This window comes from Panthera uncia, assembly GCF_023721935.1.
Source record: "Panthera uncia isolate 11264 chromosome A1 unlocalized genomic scaffold, Puncia_PCG_1.0 HiC_scaffold_17, whole genome shotgun sequence".
NCBI lineage: Eukaryota > Metazoa > Chordata > Mammalia > Carnivora > Felidae > Panthera > Panthera uncia.
The window spans coordinates 87,339,533-87,352,976 of record NW_026057577.1 but is presented as its reverse complement, the minus strand read 5'-3'; the positions used below and the strand labels follow the sequence as shown (position 1 = coordinate 87,352,976).

The 13,444-nt window shown below is 42.2% G+C and overlaps 1 protein-coding gene across 1 annotated transcript in view; it reads left to right on the top strand.

Annotated features, from left to right (window-relative positions):
- The window catches only part of LOC125935263 (uncharacterized), a 117,992-nt gene extending 107,962 nt beyond the window's left edge, over positions 1–10,030 (top strand). Inside the window, exon 3 of the mRNA XM_049648900.1 lies at positions 8,305–10,030. Coding sequence (XP_049504857.1) covers positions 8,305–8,585 — 281 coding nt within the window. The 3' untranslated portion in view covers positions 8,586–10,030. The remainder of the gene's footprint in view (positions 1–8,304) is intronic.
- Positions 10,031–13,444: the final 3,414 nt, after the last annotated feature.

Sequence of the window (13,444 nt, the reverse complement as noted above, 5' to 3'; positions counted from 1 at the left end):
ATCCAACACATTAAAAAACTTAAGTGAAAAGTAGCAACTTTTTAGGAATAAAGCATAATATAATTCTATTTTTTGCTAAGAAGCTGGAATCAGAATCATTTTTTAAATTCCTGTTTGTGTATTTTTCCTGCCTGGCATTTTCCATTTTGATTAGGCTAATCTTCAGCCAAGTAATATGACAAACCCTATGGCCATGCCAATCAAAGGATCTGTGTGATGCTTCTCATTACAGAGCATAGGCCCAGATTAGCATTATCCTCATTCAGTCTGGTACTTAAAAATTAGTGACTAACAAGGGCTTACTGAATACATGGCCCATTAATATGCCTTGTAAGAGGAAGAGAAGTTGATCCAAAACACAGTCTCTGCCTTCTAACCAAGAGAGACAAGTCTTAAAAAAAAATCTTAGAGACACCTGGGTGGCTCCGTTGGTTGAGAGTCTGACTTCGTCTCAGGTCATGATCTCCGCATTCATGAGTTTGAGCCCTGCATTGGGCACTCAGCTGTCATCACAGAGCCTGCTTCTGATCCTCTGGCCCCATTCTCTCTGCTTCTCCCCCTCTTGTGCTCTTTCTCTCTCTCTCTCAAAAATAAATAAACATTAAAAAAAATCTAATAATAAAATCTTAAACTTTGTGGACCATATGAACATTAGCCCCTTTAACCCCAAGCCAGCCTCAGGTTCAAGTGAAACTCAATTAATACTTCTTTGCTCTAATGCTCATTTTAACACTTTGCCTAAACAATCCTTTGAATTCTTTAGCCCTAAATCAACCCTCTTGCTTATCTCCTTCATATATCTAGTTTAGACAAGCCAAGATAATAAGCTGCCAAATATTATTTTTAATTGTCTTTTTAGAGTTAAAGATGCTTGCCTCAGCTGTGCTTTCATAACTAAATTATTAACTGCCTAAGGGCAGACATTTTCTCCTTTATATTAAATTTAACCAGGACAATAGAATCTGGGAATAATCTAGAGCTGGAGAAGAATTTTAAAGGTTATTTATTCTTGCTTCCTTTTGGTTGTCTCTGAACTACGTTCCATTAGACGTTCTCAAGCCTGTGCTTAAATACACCAAGGATCATTGAACTTCCTTGTAGAGTGCAGCATTAAGAAATAGCCAGGAGGGGTGCCTCAGTGGCTCAGTCGGTTGAGCGTCCGGCTTCAGCTCAGGTCATGATCCCACGGTTTGTGAGTTCGAGCCCCGCATCGGGCTCTGTGCTGACAGCTCAGAGCCTGGACCCTGTTTTGGATTCTGTGTCTCCCTTTCTCTCTGCTCTTTCCCCGCTCATGCTCTGTCTCTCTGTCTCTGTCTCTGTCTCTGTCTCTCTCTCTCTCTCAAAAATAAATAAACATTTAAAAAAATTAAAAAGAAAAAAAAGAAATAGCCAGTGATGATGATGTTGGTAAGCACACTTCAGTAAGAAAAATGCATTTTTTAATTTCTTTGCTTCTTGTCACCTATCAACAGTCTTAAGGCAGGGAAAGGGAATTGCATTTCAAAATACATCTTCCACTCTATTCCCAAAGTTTCATTGAAATTCAGTACATTGTCCCTAGATAGGACACATGTGACATATATTCAAAATAGGACACTAAAAGGCTCACTTCCTGAAGATAGCCAAAGGCCAAAGAATTGAATTTTATCATTGGGAGCTAATATTATTTATCTTCCCTTAGTAGGTAGGACATGTGCTTTGAATTGCTCTTGGTTTTTGTTTTTCCCAGAAGGATAGGTAGGCTCTATTTATCAATCCTTTACCACCCAGTTTTCCTTGTGATCACAGACCAGATTCTTAAGACAATTGGCCTGCATTTGCAATGTAATCTGTGCTAGAGGAAGCTAGAGGTCCTCATGGGAGTTGCGCTCCTGAATTTTGTACCAAGCATTGACATTAATAAATGACTAAAGACTCAAACAGTGCTTCCCTTCTGGACTAAACGATTTACTGCTGCTTCTGTTGATGTCACTATTATCTGGGAATAGTAAATGTGCTATGACAGGGAAGGCTGACACCTGGAAGCTGATTGTTCAAATTCTCCCATGCTTCTTTCTATCGGTGTGGTACGTCTAAATTCAGAAAGGTAGCTGCCCCTGGTGTTTTGAAAGGAGTATTTTCTCTCTTGCCATTGAGGGAATAAATTAGGTAATGTTGTCTAAATAATCCACAGAAATGAAAAATTAACGATCGCTCGATACAGACAGTATCATAGGATGCTATTAATACAGGTCTCAGGACCCCCTAACCACTCTGCATTATCATTTGCCCATAATGTGATGTGAGGCCCCAACATTCAAATGAAGAATAGAAAAGAAGGAAATGCAGGTAGAAAACAGAGGGGTGGTGAGAGCAGCCAGAGCACAGATCTGATGAATAACTCATACTTGTTCTGCTTTTGAGCTGCTGCCACCAGTTTTAGGAAGGTGGGTTGTCCTCTGGAGATAAGAGTAGGCCAAGTAGAATAGGGAAGCAAAGTCTTTCAAACCCAATAACCAAAGACTTTGAGTTACTAATGGAATATTCTTTACTCAGAGAAATATAACTTTGGCTCTGACTTAATTGGCTCTTTTCTTTACAATAGCCCTAATATTAAGTATAAAACCATTGATGAAATTTTAGCCACTGGTTAGGTGCCAAAGGTTTGTTTTTCAACAGGTAACCTTTAAAAGCTGGGAGAGAGTATATATTTCTCCCTTATGTTTGTCCCTATGGAGTTATTCAAAATGGATTCCAAATAACTAAAATTGTGAGATGTGACCAGATGATTGCTAACATTCACTGATCAGTTTACTGTGTGCCAGGGATTGTCTAAATTTTCTACATATTTTTATCTTGTTTAATTCTTGCAACACCTCTGTGAAGAACATGTTATGATCCCCATTTTAAAGATGAAGAAACCTGGGCTTAGTTTAAATAATTTTCTTGAGGTCACTTAGCTAGCTGGTCATGGTGAGTCTTATTTGACCCCAAGCAACTTGACTACAAAACCCCAGCTCTTAACCGCTATCCTATGCAAACGGGCAATGTCTACAACAGAAGCTGAAAGAGAGAAAACGTCCTCTTCTAAAACTGGGAAAAATGATTTTGTCATTCATAGGCTGTGGGTAGAACTAAATGAGATAATATATGGAAGATACTTAGAACAGTGCCCAGCTCCTAGTGGCTTTGAGTAGATGTTAGGTATCATGATTATTGTTGCTTTTTAAAAAATTTTTTTAAATGTTTATTTATTTTTGGGACAGACAGAACATGAACGGGGATGGGTCAGAGAGAGAGGGAGACACAGAATCTGAAGCAGGCTCCAGGCTCTGAACTGTCAGCACAGAGCCCGACACGGGGCTCGAACTCACGAACCATGAGATCATGACCTGAGCTGAGCTGAAGTCAGAGGCTCAACCGACTGAGCCACCCAGGCGCCAAATTGTTACTATCTTTAAGGTGACTTCTAGGTGTTTTTTTCTTAATTTTTTAAAAGAAGTTTATTTATTTATTTTGAGAGAGAGAGAGAGAGAGCAAGCAGGGGAGGGGCAGAGAGAGAGAGAGGGAGAGAGAAAGAATCCCAAGCAGGCTCAAACCCAGGAACTGCAAGATCACGACCTGAGCCCAAATCATGAGTCAGATGCTTAACCTACTGAGCCACCCAGGCACCCACCTTCTAGGTGTTTTAAATGCTTTGTCCTGCCTTATCCTCATGGGGGGTTTGGCCTACTAGGAAGGTCTCATAATGCCTTTGGTGAATAGGCACAGTATTTGCAGGCTTCGGACCTGAAGCTGGGTGACACTTTGAAGGTGGGATTAGAGCACTGGCTCATAGCTGCCATGTACCCAGCAGAATAAAGGTCTCATGTGTGGCAGGTTTTCTGTTTCATCATTTCTCTGAGATCAGGGTTTCTGCAATGATGTATTTTATAAACATGTTAAAATGCCACTTGTTTTCTGTGCTTTTCTGATCAGGGAAACATTTAGAATATGTGCCTGCCGCCTTTAAACATTTAAAATAAAAGAATACACCTCATCCCTTACTTCAGATTGCCCTAAAGAATTATCATGGCAGGGGCGCCTGGGTGGCTCAGTCGGTTGAGCGTCCGACTTCGGCTCAGGTCATGATCTCACGGTCTGTGAGTTCGAGCCCCGCATCGGGCTCTGTGCTGACAGCTCAGAGCCTGGAGCCTGCTTCGGATTCTGTGTCCCCCTCTCTCTCTGCCCCTCCTCCACTCATGTTCTGTCTCAGAAATAAATAAACATTAAAAAAAATTTTTAAAGAATTATCATGGCAGAAGTGATGGCCTTCTTTGATTCTGTGTGTGCAGAGACTTCTAGGCCCGGGCAGTGGTTAGGCCTTTGGTCTTTAAAGGGATGCCATGCCGTCGGTTTCCTAAGTGGCCTGGACAGCAGCTCATCATTGGTTGTTGTGGACTGACTGTTTGTGTTCCCCTGGAATTCATAGGTTGAAGCCCTAACCCCTCAATGTAATGGGGTTTGGAGATGTTTCTTTTGGGAGGTAATTAGGGTCAGACGAGGCCATGAGTGATGGTGCCCTCATGATGACATCAGTGTCCTTATTAGAAGAGACCAGAGAGCATGGTGAGCACAGGGAGACAGTAGAATTGTAATGGTATCCATGTGAAGGAAAAGAAGCACAGCCATCTATCTCCCTGAGGTCAACAGGCTTTTCTTGAGGTTAGCAAAGGAGTGAAGTGGGGCCAACAAGAGGCTGAGTGTGAGCCTGGAAACATCAGGCATCATGATATTTCAAAGGGCAAAAGGAAGATGAGGGTGCCTGGGTGGCTCAGTTTGTTAAGCATCTGACTTCAGCTCAGGTCATGATCTCACAGTTTGTGAGTTTGAGCCCCACATCGGGCTCTGCTGTGAGTGCAGAGCCTTGCTTTGGATCCTTTCTCCCCCTCTCTCCCACTCTCTCCCCCTCTCAAAAATAAGTGAATTTCAAAAAATGGGGGGGAGGAAGACAGTTATCAGACCTACACTGTTGATGGTTTTCAATGAGATCATCCCAATTTACTGACTAATTTTGTCTCCAGAATGTTGGTTTTATATCCAGAAAAATCAGATTGAAAGAGAGTAATGGGAATAGTGTACTATATTTTATTAAAAAAATTTTTTTTAAATGTTTATTTTTGAGACAGAGAGAGACAGAGCATGAACGGGGGAGGGTCAGAGAGAAGGAGACACAGAATCTGAAGCAGGCTCCAGGCTCTGAGCTGTCAGCACAGAGCCCGACGCTGGGCTCGAACTCACAGACTGTGAGATCATGACCTGAGCCGAAGTCAGAAGCTCAACCGACTGAGACACCCAGACGCCCTGTGTACTGTATTTTAAATGTGCACTTCCTTTTCTGGGGTCCATTTATGTGGATGCTAATGTGATTGACTTGACTTCTTAGCAGAAGACCTGAGTTCCTCAGCATCACTTCAGCAAAAATTGTTATGGTAATAGTGTGAGGGCCTTTTGATCTTGCTGATTAACATGGAGCTTGGCTAACCTGATTATATGACTCTGTCAGAAACTGGGTTTAGGTCTGTTAGTACAGCATCATAAATTCAAATGAAGCTTCCTTGGGCCGTCTTATCCCACAACTGATGTATTTTATTATTTGAAAACGAGGCTCCCTGTTTGCATAGAGATAAAGTTTAAGTGTATAATTTATTTTGATTTTAAAAATTAATCTTCATGTTGCTTTTCCTGTTAATAAGTGAAACCCTATGGTACCACAACCATGGATAATTCAGCCATCCACTCACTAAATGTATATTAAATGCCTGCTGTCTCAGGCTGTGTGTGTGCAACGTACTGGGTCCTGTGGTGGAATATAAAGGCAAGGGTCCATGCCCATGCTTGTTTATATAGGAGATAGAAGGCCCTCTGTGATTCAACCCACTTTTCAGCTCTGACCTCTGTCAGTCCTCTTGCCACATGCTGCTGGGCTGGGACAGAGAATGAGAGGCACTAGACAAATGGCAGCAATCACTCAGAGGAGCAGGCGGAGGGAGGGGAGACCTATTGCAGTCTATGTTTTTTTTGTTTGTTTGTTTTTTTTTAACATTTTTTTATTTTTGCGACAGAGAGAGACAGAGCATGGACGGGGGAGGGGCAGAGAGAGAGGGAGACACAGAATCGGAAACAGGCTCCAGGCTCTGAGCCATCTGCCCAGAGCCTGACGCGGGGCTCGAACCCACGGACCGCGAGATCGTGACCTGAGCCGAAGTCGGACGCTTAACCGACTGAGCCACCCAGGCTCCCCACAGTCTATGCTGAAGGAAAACAAAACTGTCCTTGCAATACAGCGGACAGAGTTTAATATTAAAAGAAACTTTAAACAATTGCAAACATAGTGATTGCTTTGATGGTCTGCTTTGATACAAAGACTGTCGCTCCAGCCATACAGCACTGTACAAAAGAAGTGTTGGGTCTGGGGCATCTGGGTCAGTGTCCATGCTGGGCATGGAGCCTACTTAAAAAAGAGAGAGAGAGAGAGAGAGAGAGTGTGTTGGGTCAAACTGACTGAAGAAGATCAGAACATGAACCACAGGGGTGGTTCCTGACAAAGACAGTTTACCCAATCACATTGATTAAACTCACCAATACCTATTAAGGGAAGATTGGATGTTCATATCAGAAACCAATGAACATAATTTGTAGTTTGCTATATGTAATTACACTCAAATAAATTATAGAGTAATCTGTATATGTTCTCATTTCATAGTACAAATTAAATCATTTTAATGAGTCCCCCTCTTTTTGCCATTAAAAGTCACGTATTGAAGATGCACCAATATGAAGACTTTACGGGCAGGAACAACAGTTTGTTGCGCTCACTGCTTCATCCCCAGTACCGGGCACAGTGTCTGTGTATAGACCTTTGTCATGTTTTCTATCTGCCCAGGCATTTTGAATCACTCCTATGTTTAGGAAAGGTCTCACCTTACAAACCCTGCCTCCCCAGAGTAGAAGCCAGGAAACAAATTTCCCAGCCTCCCTTGCAGCTGAGACAGAGGCACGTGACCCAGACTCCACCAGCCAGCTGCACCCAAGGGCCTTCTGTTCAGAAGTGAGCAACACAAAGAAGAGTGCTTTGCCCCAAATCTAATTTTTCTAGCCAAGGTGACAATTGAAGCATCAGGCTTTCTCCTCCAGAAAGCTCTCCCTGAACATCCCCACCCCTTTCCAAGTCTACTTTGTCATTGTATCATAATTATTAGCATCTTTTATTAGGTTTAAATCTGTTGTAACAGTTAAGGTCATACTAACTGTTCTGAGAAACAAATGAAAACTATGCCGTGACTCAAACACCAAAGGAATTTCCCTTTTCTAATCACATGAAGTCGAAGCAGGGTGCCTGAGATGGGCAGCCAGCCCTGCTGCCAGAGATAAATCAAGGACTCGGGCATCGTCCATCTTACGGCCTCACCATCTGTACCACATGGCTTCCAAGGGCGCCTGGCCATTTGCACCAGGCCAGAAGGCAAAGGCCATGGAGGGTCGCACGCCGGTGGTTTTGGGAGCCAGGCCCTGAAGCGATGCTTGTCACTTCTGCTCACCTTCTGCTCAGGACTCAGCTGCATGGCCACACCTAAGTGGCAAACACGGTTCAGCTTCCTGTAGCTACTTCCAGGAGAGAGAAAATCATGATAAAGTGCCATATCTTAACTTTTTGTCTTCTCACTTACTCCCTTCTTCCTCAACCAGGAGAAAAGGTTTACAGTAAGAAGGCTGATCACAGAGGGGCACCTGGGTGGCTCAGTCGGTTAAGCGTCTGACTTCAGCTCAGGTCACGATCTCACAGTTCATGAGTTCAAGCCCCACATCGGGCTCTGTGCTGACAGCCCAGAGCCTGGAGCTTGCTTCAGATTCAGTGTCTCCCTCTCTCTCTCTCTGCCCCTTCCCTGCTCACATTCTGCATCTCTCTCTGTCTCTCAACAATAAATAAATGCTCAAAAAATTTTTTTTTTTTTAAAAAAGAAGGCTGATCACAGACAGAAGTGGCTTTGCTCCGGATTCCCTTTTCTTGGCTCTCTGGTGCTTTTTTGCTAAGTAATTCTGTTTGGGGGGCACAAAGTCATTGGATAGTTATTTCTGAATGATTTGCCTAAAACTACTTTTATCTCCAGGCTCCCCAGGTGTCAATTTGAAAGAGAAAGCACTTAGCCTGCAGTCTGGGCACCACGTGTGTTCTGACATGCTGGCACGTGGAAGGCTTAGGGGGTTCCAAATCATTGCTTATTGGCCACCCAGAGACTAATGAAGGAAATATCTTTTTATTTCCCCTGCCTCTCCTGGATGTAGGTGCCCTGTCAGCAGCCAGGGAGAGCTGGGAGTATGACTCCGGTGCCAGGGACCTCCAGAGCCCGGACTTGCAGAGTCAGTGGGCCCTGCAGAAGCTTCTCGAGTGTGGCGGACGCTCTTTGCATCAGCAGGCTGCTGCCCTCCACAAACTGCTCACACAGTCACGGCATTTTGGCAGCTCTGTAGGAGGAAGCTATCTGGAGCTGGCCAACACAGTGAGTACTTTCTGGTTCATAAAACACATCTTTAGGCCTGTATGTATTCCAATACAGGTATTTTAATTTTGAGCTCCAGTATTATCTTTCTTATGAAGCTAAACAACCATATACCGTTTACAGCATTGCCAATAATGTTAAGTGCTCCACAAACACTTGTGATCAGTGACTTCACTCTTGTCAAAGGCTTTTCAATGAAGTCTGCAACTTGTATGGATTTAATTACTAGAGTATTGACAACAGCTTTTCCATGACCAGAGTGCAAATTGATAGGATGTAATCCTTTCTGCTCCCTAATTTGGATGTTAATCCTTTAAAATGCAAAGAGGAAAATATTTCATTGAAAGTTTGATTATTGTTTCTGCTTGTACTTTAAAAACATTTTCTGTTGGGGCACCTGGGTGGCTTAGTGAGTTCAGCGTCTGACTTCGGAACATCTTCCATGTGATGTTAGAGCAGGGGAATACAGGTGGGTGGCTGATGGTCTGGGCTGTTTTGGGTGACAGGCAGATGGCTTATAAATTAAGATTACTAACCAACCGCTGTGAGAATGGTCTGCAAACCTACATTGCTTTTTGAAATTGAAGTTTGAATGGTAGAATAGACATCTTGACAACTTCACTTATGTATACTTATAGTCTGCTTTGATGTAGACAACTGATTTTCAAACTTTTTGTGTTTGAGATACTTTTCTGATTCCGACACTTTTGGTGACACGTTCAAAGGAGCTAACAATTCTAAATATTCCAACAATAATTAAAATATAGTTCTTAGATCCCAATTAAAAGGGCATTGTATAAAATACCTGACCAGTACTCCTCAAAACTGTCAAGGATATCAGAGGCAAGGAAAGTCTCAGAAAAAGAAACTCTCACAGCTCAGAGGAGCCTGAGAAGATATGGCAATTAAATGTAATATGGCACCCTGATGGGACATTAGGTAAAACACTAATGAACCTGTATAAATTATGGGTTTTAGTTAATAATAATGTGTCCATATTTGTTCATTAATTGTGACATCTATACCATAATAATGTAAGGTGTTAATAATGGCAGAAACAGGGTATGAGGTATATGAGAACTATCTTTGCAACTTTTCTGTAAACCTATAACATACAGAAGTGTTCATTTTACTAAAATTCATGAAGTATACCCTTACAGTTTGTACACTTCTCATATACATGTTTTATGTGTATAAAAGCTTGTGACAGGGGCGCCTGGGTGGTTCAATTGAGCCTCCGACTCTTGATTTCCGCACAGGTCATCTTCTCGAGGTTCGTGAGTTCGAGCCCCACATTGGGCTCTGCGCTGAGGGTGAAGAGTCTGCTTGGGATTCTCTCTTTCCATCTCTGCCCCTCCCTGCCATTCTCTCTCTCTCTCTCTCTCTCTCTCTCTCTCTCTCTCTCTCTCTCAAAATAAATAAACTTAAAATTTTTTTTCAATAAAAAGCTTATGACAAACATAATAAAAATGGTGACTGTTCATTGGACTACAATGAATAAGTAAAAAAAGAAGGGGAGAGAGAAACAGAGAGAAAGAAAGAAAGAAAGAAAGAAAGAAAGAAAGAAAGAAACTATAACTCCACAAACAAAGAGGTACACGCTCCCTTAAGGCAATTCCTCGGTGAGAATAGGACCATAATGCAAATGCAGGCACTGAAGTTCTGTGACTTCATTATCACAATGTGATTACATTATTTATTTTCTCACTGAATTGCAAATTTCAAAATACCGTTTAAACTTGCAGACCTTTGGTAATATCCCTGGACCCTGTGGTAGGGTGCATTTTTGAGCCTTGATTCTTCACCCTTTCCTGTATCTTCACCATTTGTTGTGTGACTTTGGAGTCTTCCTGACAAACGTGAGAAATAATAAATGATTGTGGTTTTAACCATTATTTTTAGGGTGGTTTGCTTCACAGCAATAGTGGACTTGGGGTCTGTTCACAGGGAACCATGGATCCCATTTTGAGGATCACCTCGTAGAGGTGGCCAGAGAAAGCAAATAGCTTTTCTAAACTGCACACCTGGGTGATCCCTTCTCTTATGCACTCACATTACACATAATTTATGTTCCTTCTAAAACAAATCCTGAACTAATAAGATTAAGTTTTATTTCTTTAATAGCTACTAAGAGCAAAAGACATTTTATCAAGCATCCAAAATCACACAGTAATTCACACGGGGGAAGTCTGACATAAAAATTATTAACTAGTAACAGATTACCTACTAAGGAGTAAAGAAAATTCTAATGAACACACGAGTAGCACGTGTAAACAGTACCCACTCCCTCTAAGGCTGAGGCGTGGTGCTCAAGGAAGAAACAAATTTAGAAGAGGGCCCTCTCTTCACCTGTCTCCATTGAAAGGGAGTGGCTGGGGACCACTGGATGGCAGAGAAATTCCCTGAGATGCTACAGGAGGGGGCTAGTAAGTAGGAAACTTGCTGGAAGCTACCCATTTGGGCATCTGCCAGACTCATTGAGCATCACTAAGAAGGTGCCCCTCAAGGTGTGAGAGGAATTCATTGGGAAGCTGCCTGCTGCAGTGGTGGCAAACCCACTGGAAAGTCCCCCAAATGGTGCCATCAAACTTATTAGGGGTGAGCACCACTGGATGTCCGTGCACTTCTGGCCTCCATCCACCCCAAGAGCAAGCAGGGGAGAAGAGTACCACAAAACCAGGATGAGAATTCCCTTCTTCCTCCAGTGTCCCTCCAGTGCTTCTTATGGAATAAATGTTTACAGGGTCAGATTCAGCATCACAAAGCAAGGCAAGGAAAGATGGATTTGGAGATGAGAGGAAATCAGTAACTGGAACAGGCATTTTTAGTGTTGAAAAGCTTCTGGGAGCTTGCTCTACAAACTTTTACCATTCTAAGCATCCCTTCCTTTTCTCCTACAACCAAATACCACCTGTCTTTGCCTTCTACCGAAGACAGTGGATGTTATGAGTTTGAGGCTCAACACACTATTCAAAATGCAAAGGCAACAAGATGGTGATGTACATAGAAGCTTATAGCAGTTAGAGTTTCATCTGAGAAGCAGATGGCTGCACTTGACATAGAATAAGGGATTTATTACAAGGGGTAGATTTTACACGAATGTGGGAGCTGGTGGAGTGATCTGTGCAGGCTGTTGACTCTATGTCTAGGGTTGAGCCTGAAGTTACTCTAAGTCTGTCAGATCAGCACACCAGAAGGAAAGCTGTGTGTAGAGGAGACAAAGACAAGCCAGCATGCATGAGGACAACTTGGAACCCATAAGGAGACACTGGAACCCACTTCTGTCTCTTACTATGACCAACCCCAATGCTGTGGGTGACCCTGCAGGGGAAGTTGGCACCCATTATCATGGAGCTGCACGCATACCTGGCGCAGGACTCAGAGAAGCAGGAAGAGAAGACCCGGGGGACCTGGAGCTGCTACAAGCCTGATACACCAGTAAGTTAGCGGCAGATTAACAATAATGTCCAGGGCATAAAAAATATGACTTCTTCACTTCTACCTTCTGGTTTTCACACAGAATGTCTCTCGTGGCCATAAAGAATCACACAGGAAAAAAAAAAAAAACTCTGGGAAACATTCCAGGTTAGCTAAATTGACTTAGCACCAAGCTACCACAGGCCAGCAGCGAAACTGCCAGTACCGTGTAAACCTAATTCATATGGCTATCAGCAAAGCAAGATGAGACCCTCGGGGAGTTTAGTAAAGAAGAGAGGCAATGGGAAAGGGGTACCATCTGTTCTCTGATGGATTTTCTCTCCAAAGATTTGTATTTCAGGGAAGAGGGTATTAATCGTGATGCTTTAGGTTCTGAGTAGTGACATATTTAAGTATAGGACATAGAACAGGAGCACCTGCCTGGCTCACTTGGTAGAGCGTGTGACTCTTGATCTCAGAGTCGTGAGCTCAAGCCCCACGTGGGGCATGGTGCCTACTTAAAATAAAAAAAATTAATAAATATAAAACATAACTGAAGTTTTATTTTCTAGCTACAATACTGATAAACCTCTCAAGAAAATATCAATTTCTTGATAGATTCTTTCAGCCACGCTACTTGTTTCAAATATTCATTATCAGCTTTATTAATTTTTACTAATAAAGACATTAACTAATTGATGTTAATGAAAAGTAATTATACTATAAAAGAAGTCATGCACAAGATATAAAGTGTTTGAATCAATACAGAAATTTAATGAAAAGTTAAAGTCATCATTTGTCTCCCCATATTCCCTCATTTAAAAGGTCTTCAGGGGTGCTTGAGTGTCTCCGTCAGTTAAGTGTCCAACTTTGGCTCAGGTCATGATCTCATGGTTCATGGGTTAGGGCCCCATGTCAGGCTCTGTGATGACAGTACAGAACCTGCTTGGGATTCTCTCTCTCTCTCTCTCTTTCTCTGCCCCTCCCCAACTCGTGCTTTCTCTCTCTTTCAAAATAAATGAACAAACTTTAAAAAAATAAAAAAATAGAAGGTCTTCACCAGTTTTGTTTATGTATCCCTGAATTGCTTTTAATTTAGGGAACTTTCCATTTCTCCTTTTGTGATTTTAAGATGCTATGATCATTATGGTTCTTGCCTAATTTGGGATTACCATATTGAAACCTTTGGTCGAGAGGATGGATCCTGGCTGTGGTTAAAGCAAGCAGATTGTTCTGTGAGCACCCTCTTCTGGGCTCTGAGTGATTGCTCAGAATCAAAGAATAAGAGATTCTTCAGCACAGGGCAAGCTTATCACCCTTTAGGTTTTCAGAGAATTGGGACAGTACAAATAAAATATTGGATTTCTGAGAGGAGCTACAGAAGTGTCTAGAATATAGGGTTGATAGAAACTTATCAGAATCTTGAACCATTTACTTCCAAATGATTGAAGCTGAATTAGAGTAAATAAACAAATTAGTGGGTTATATGGAGAGGCAAATAATCCAGT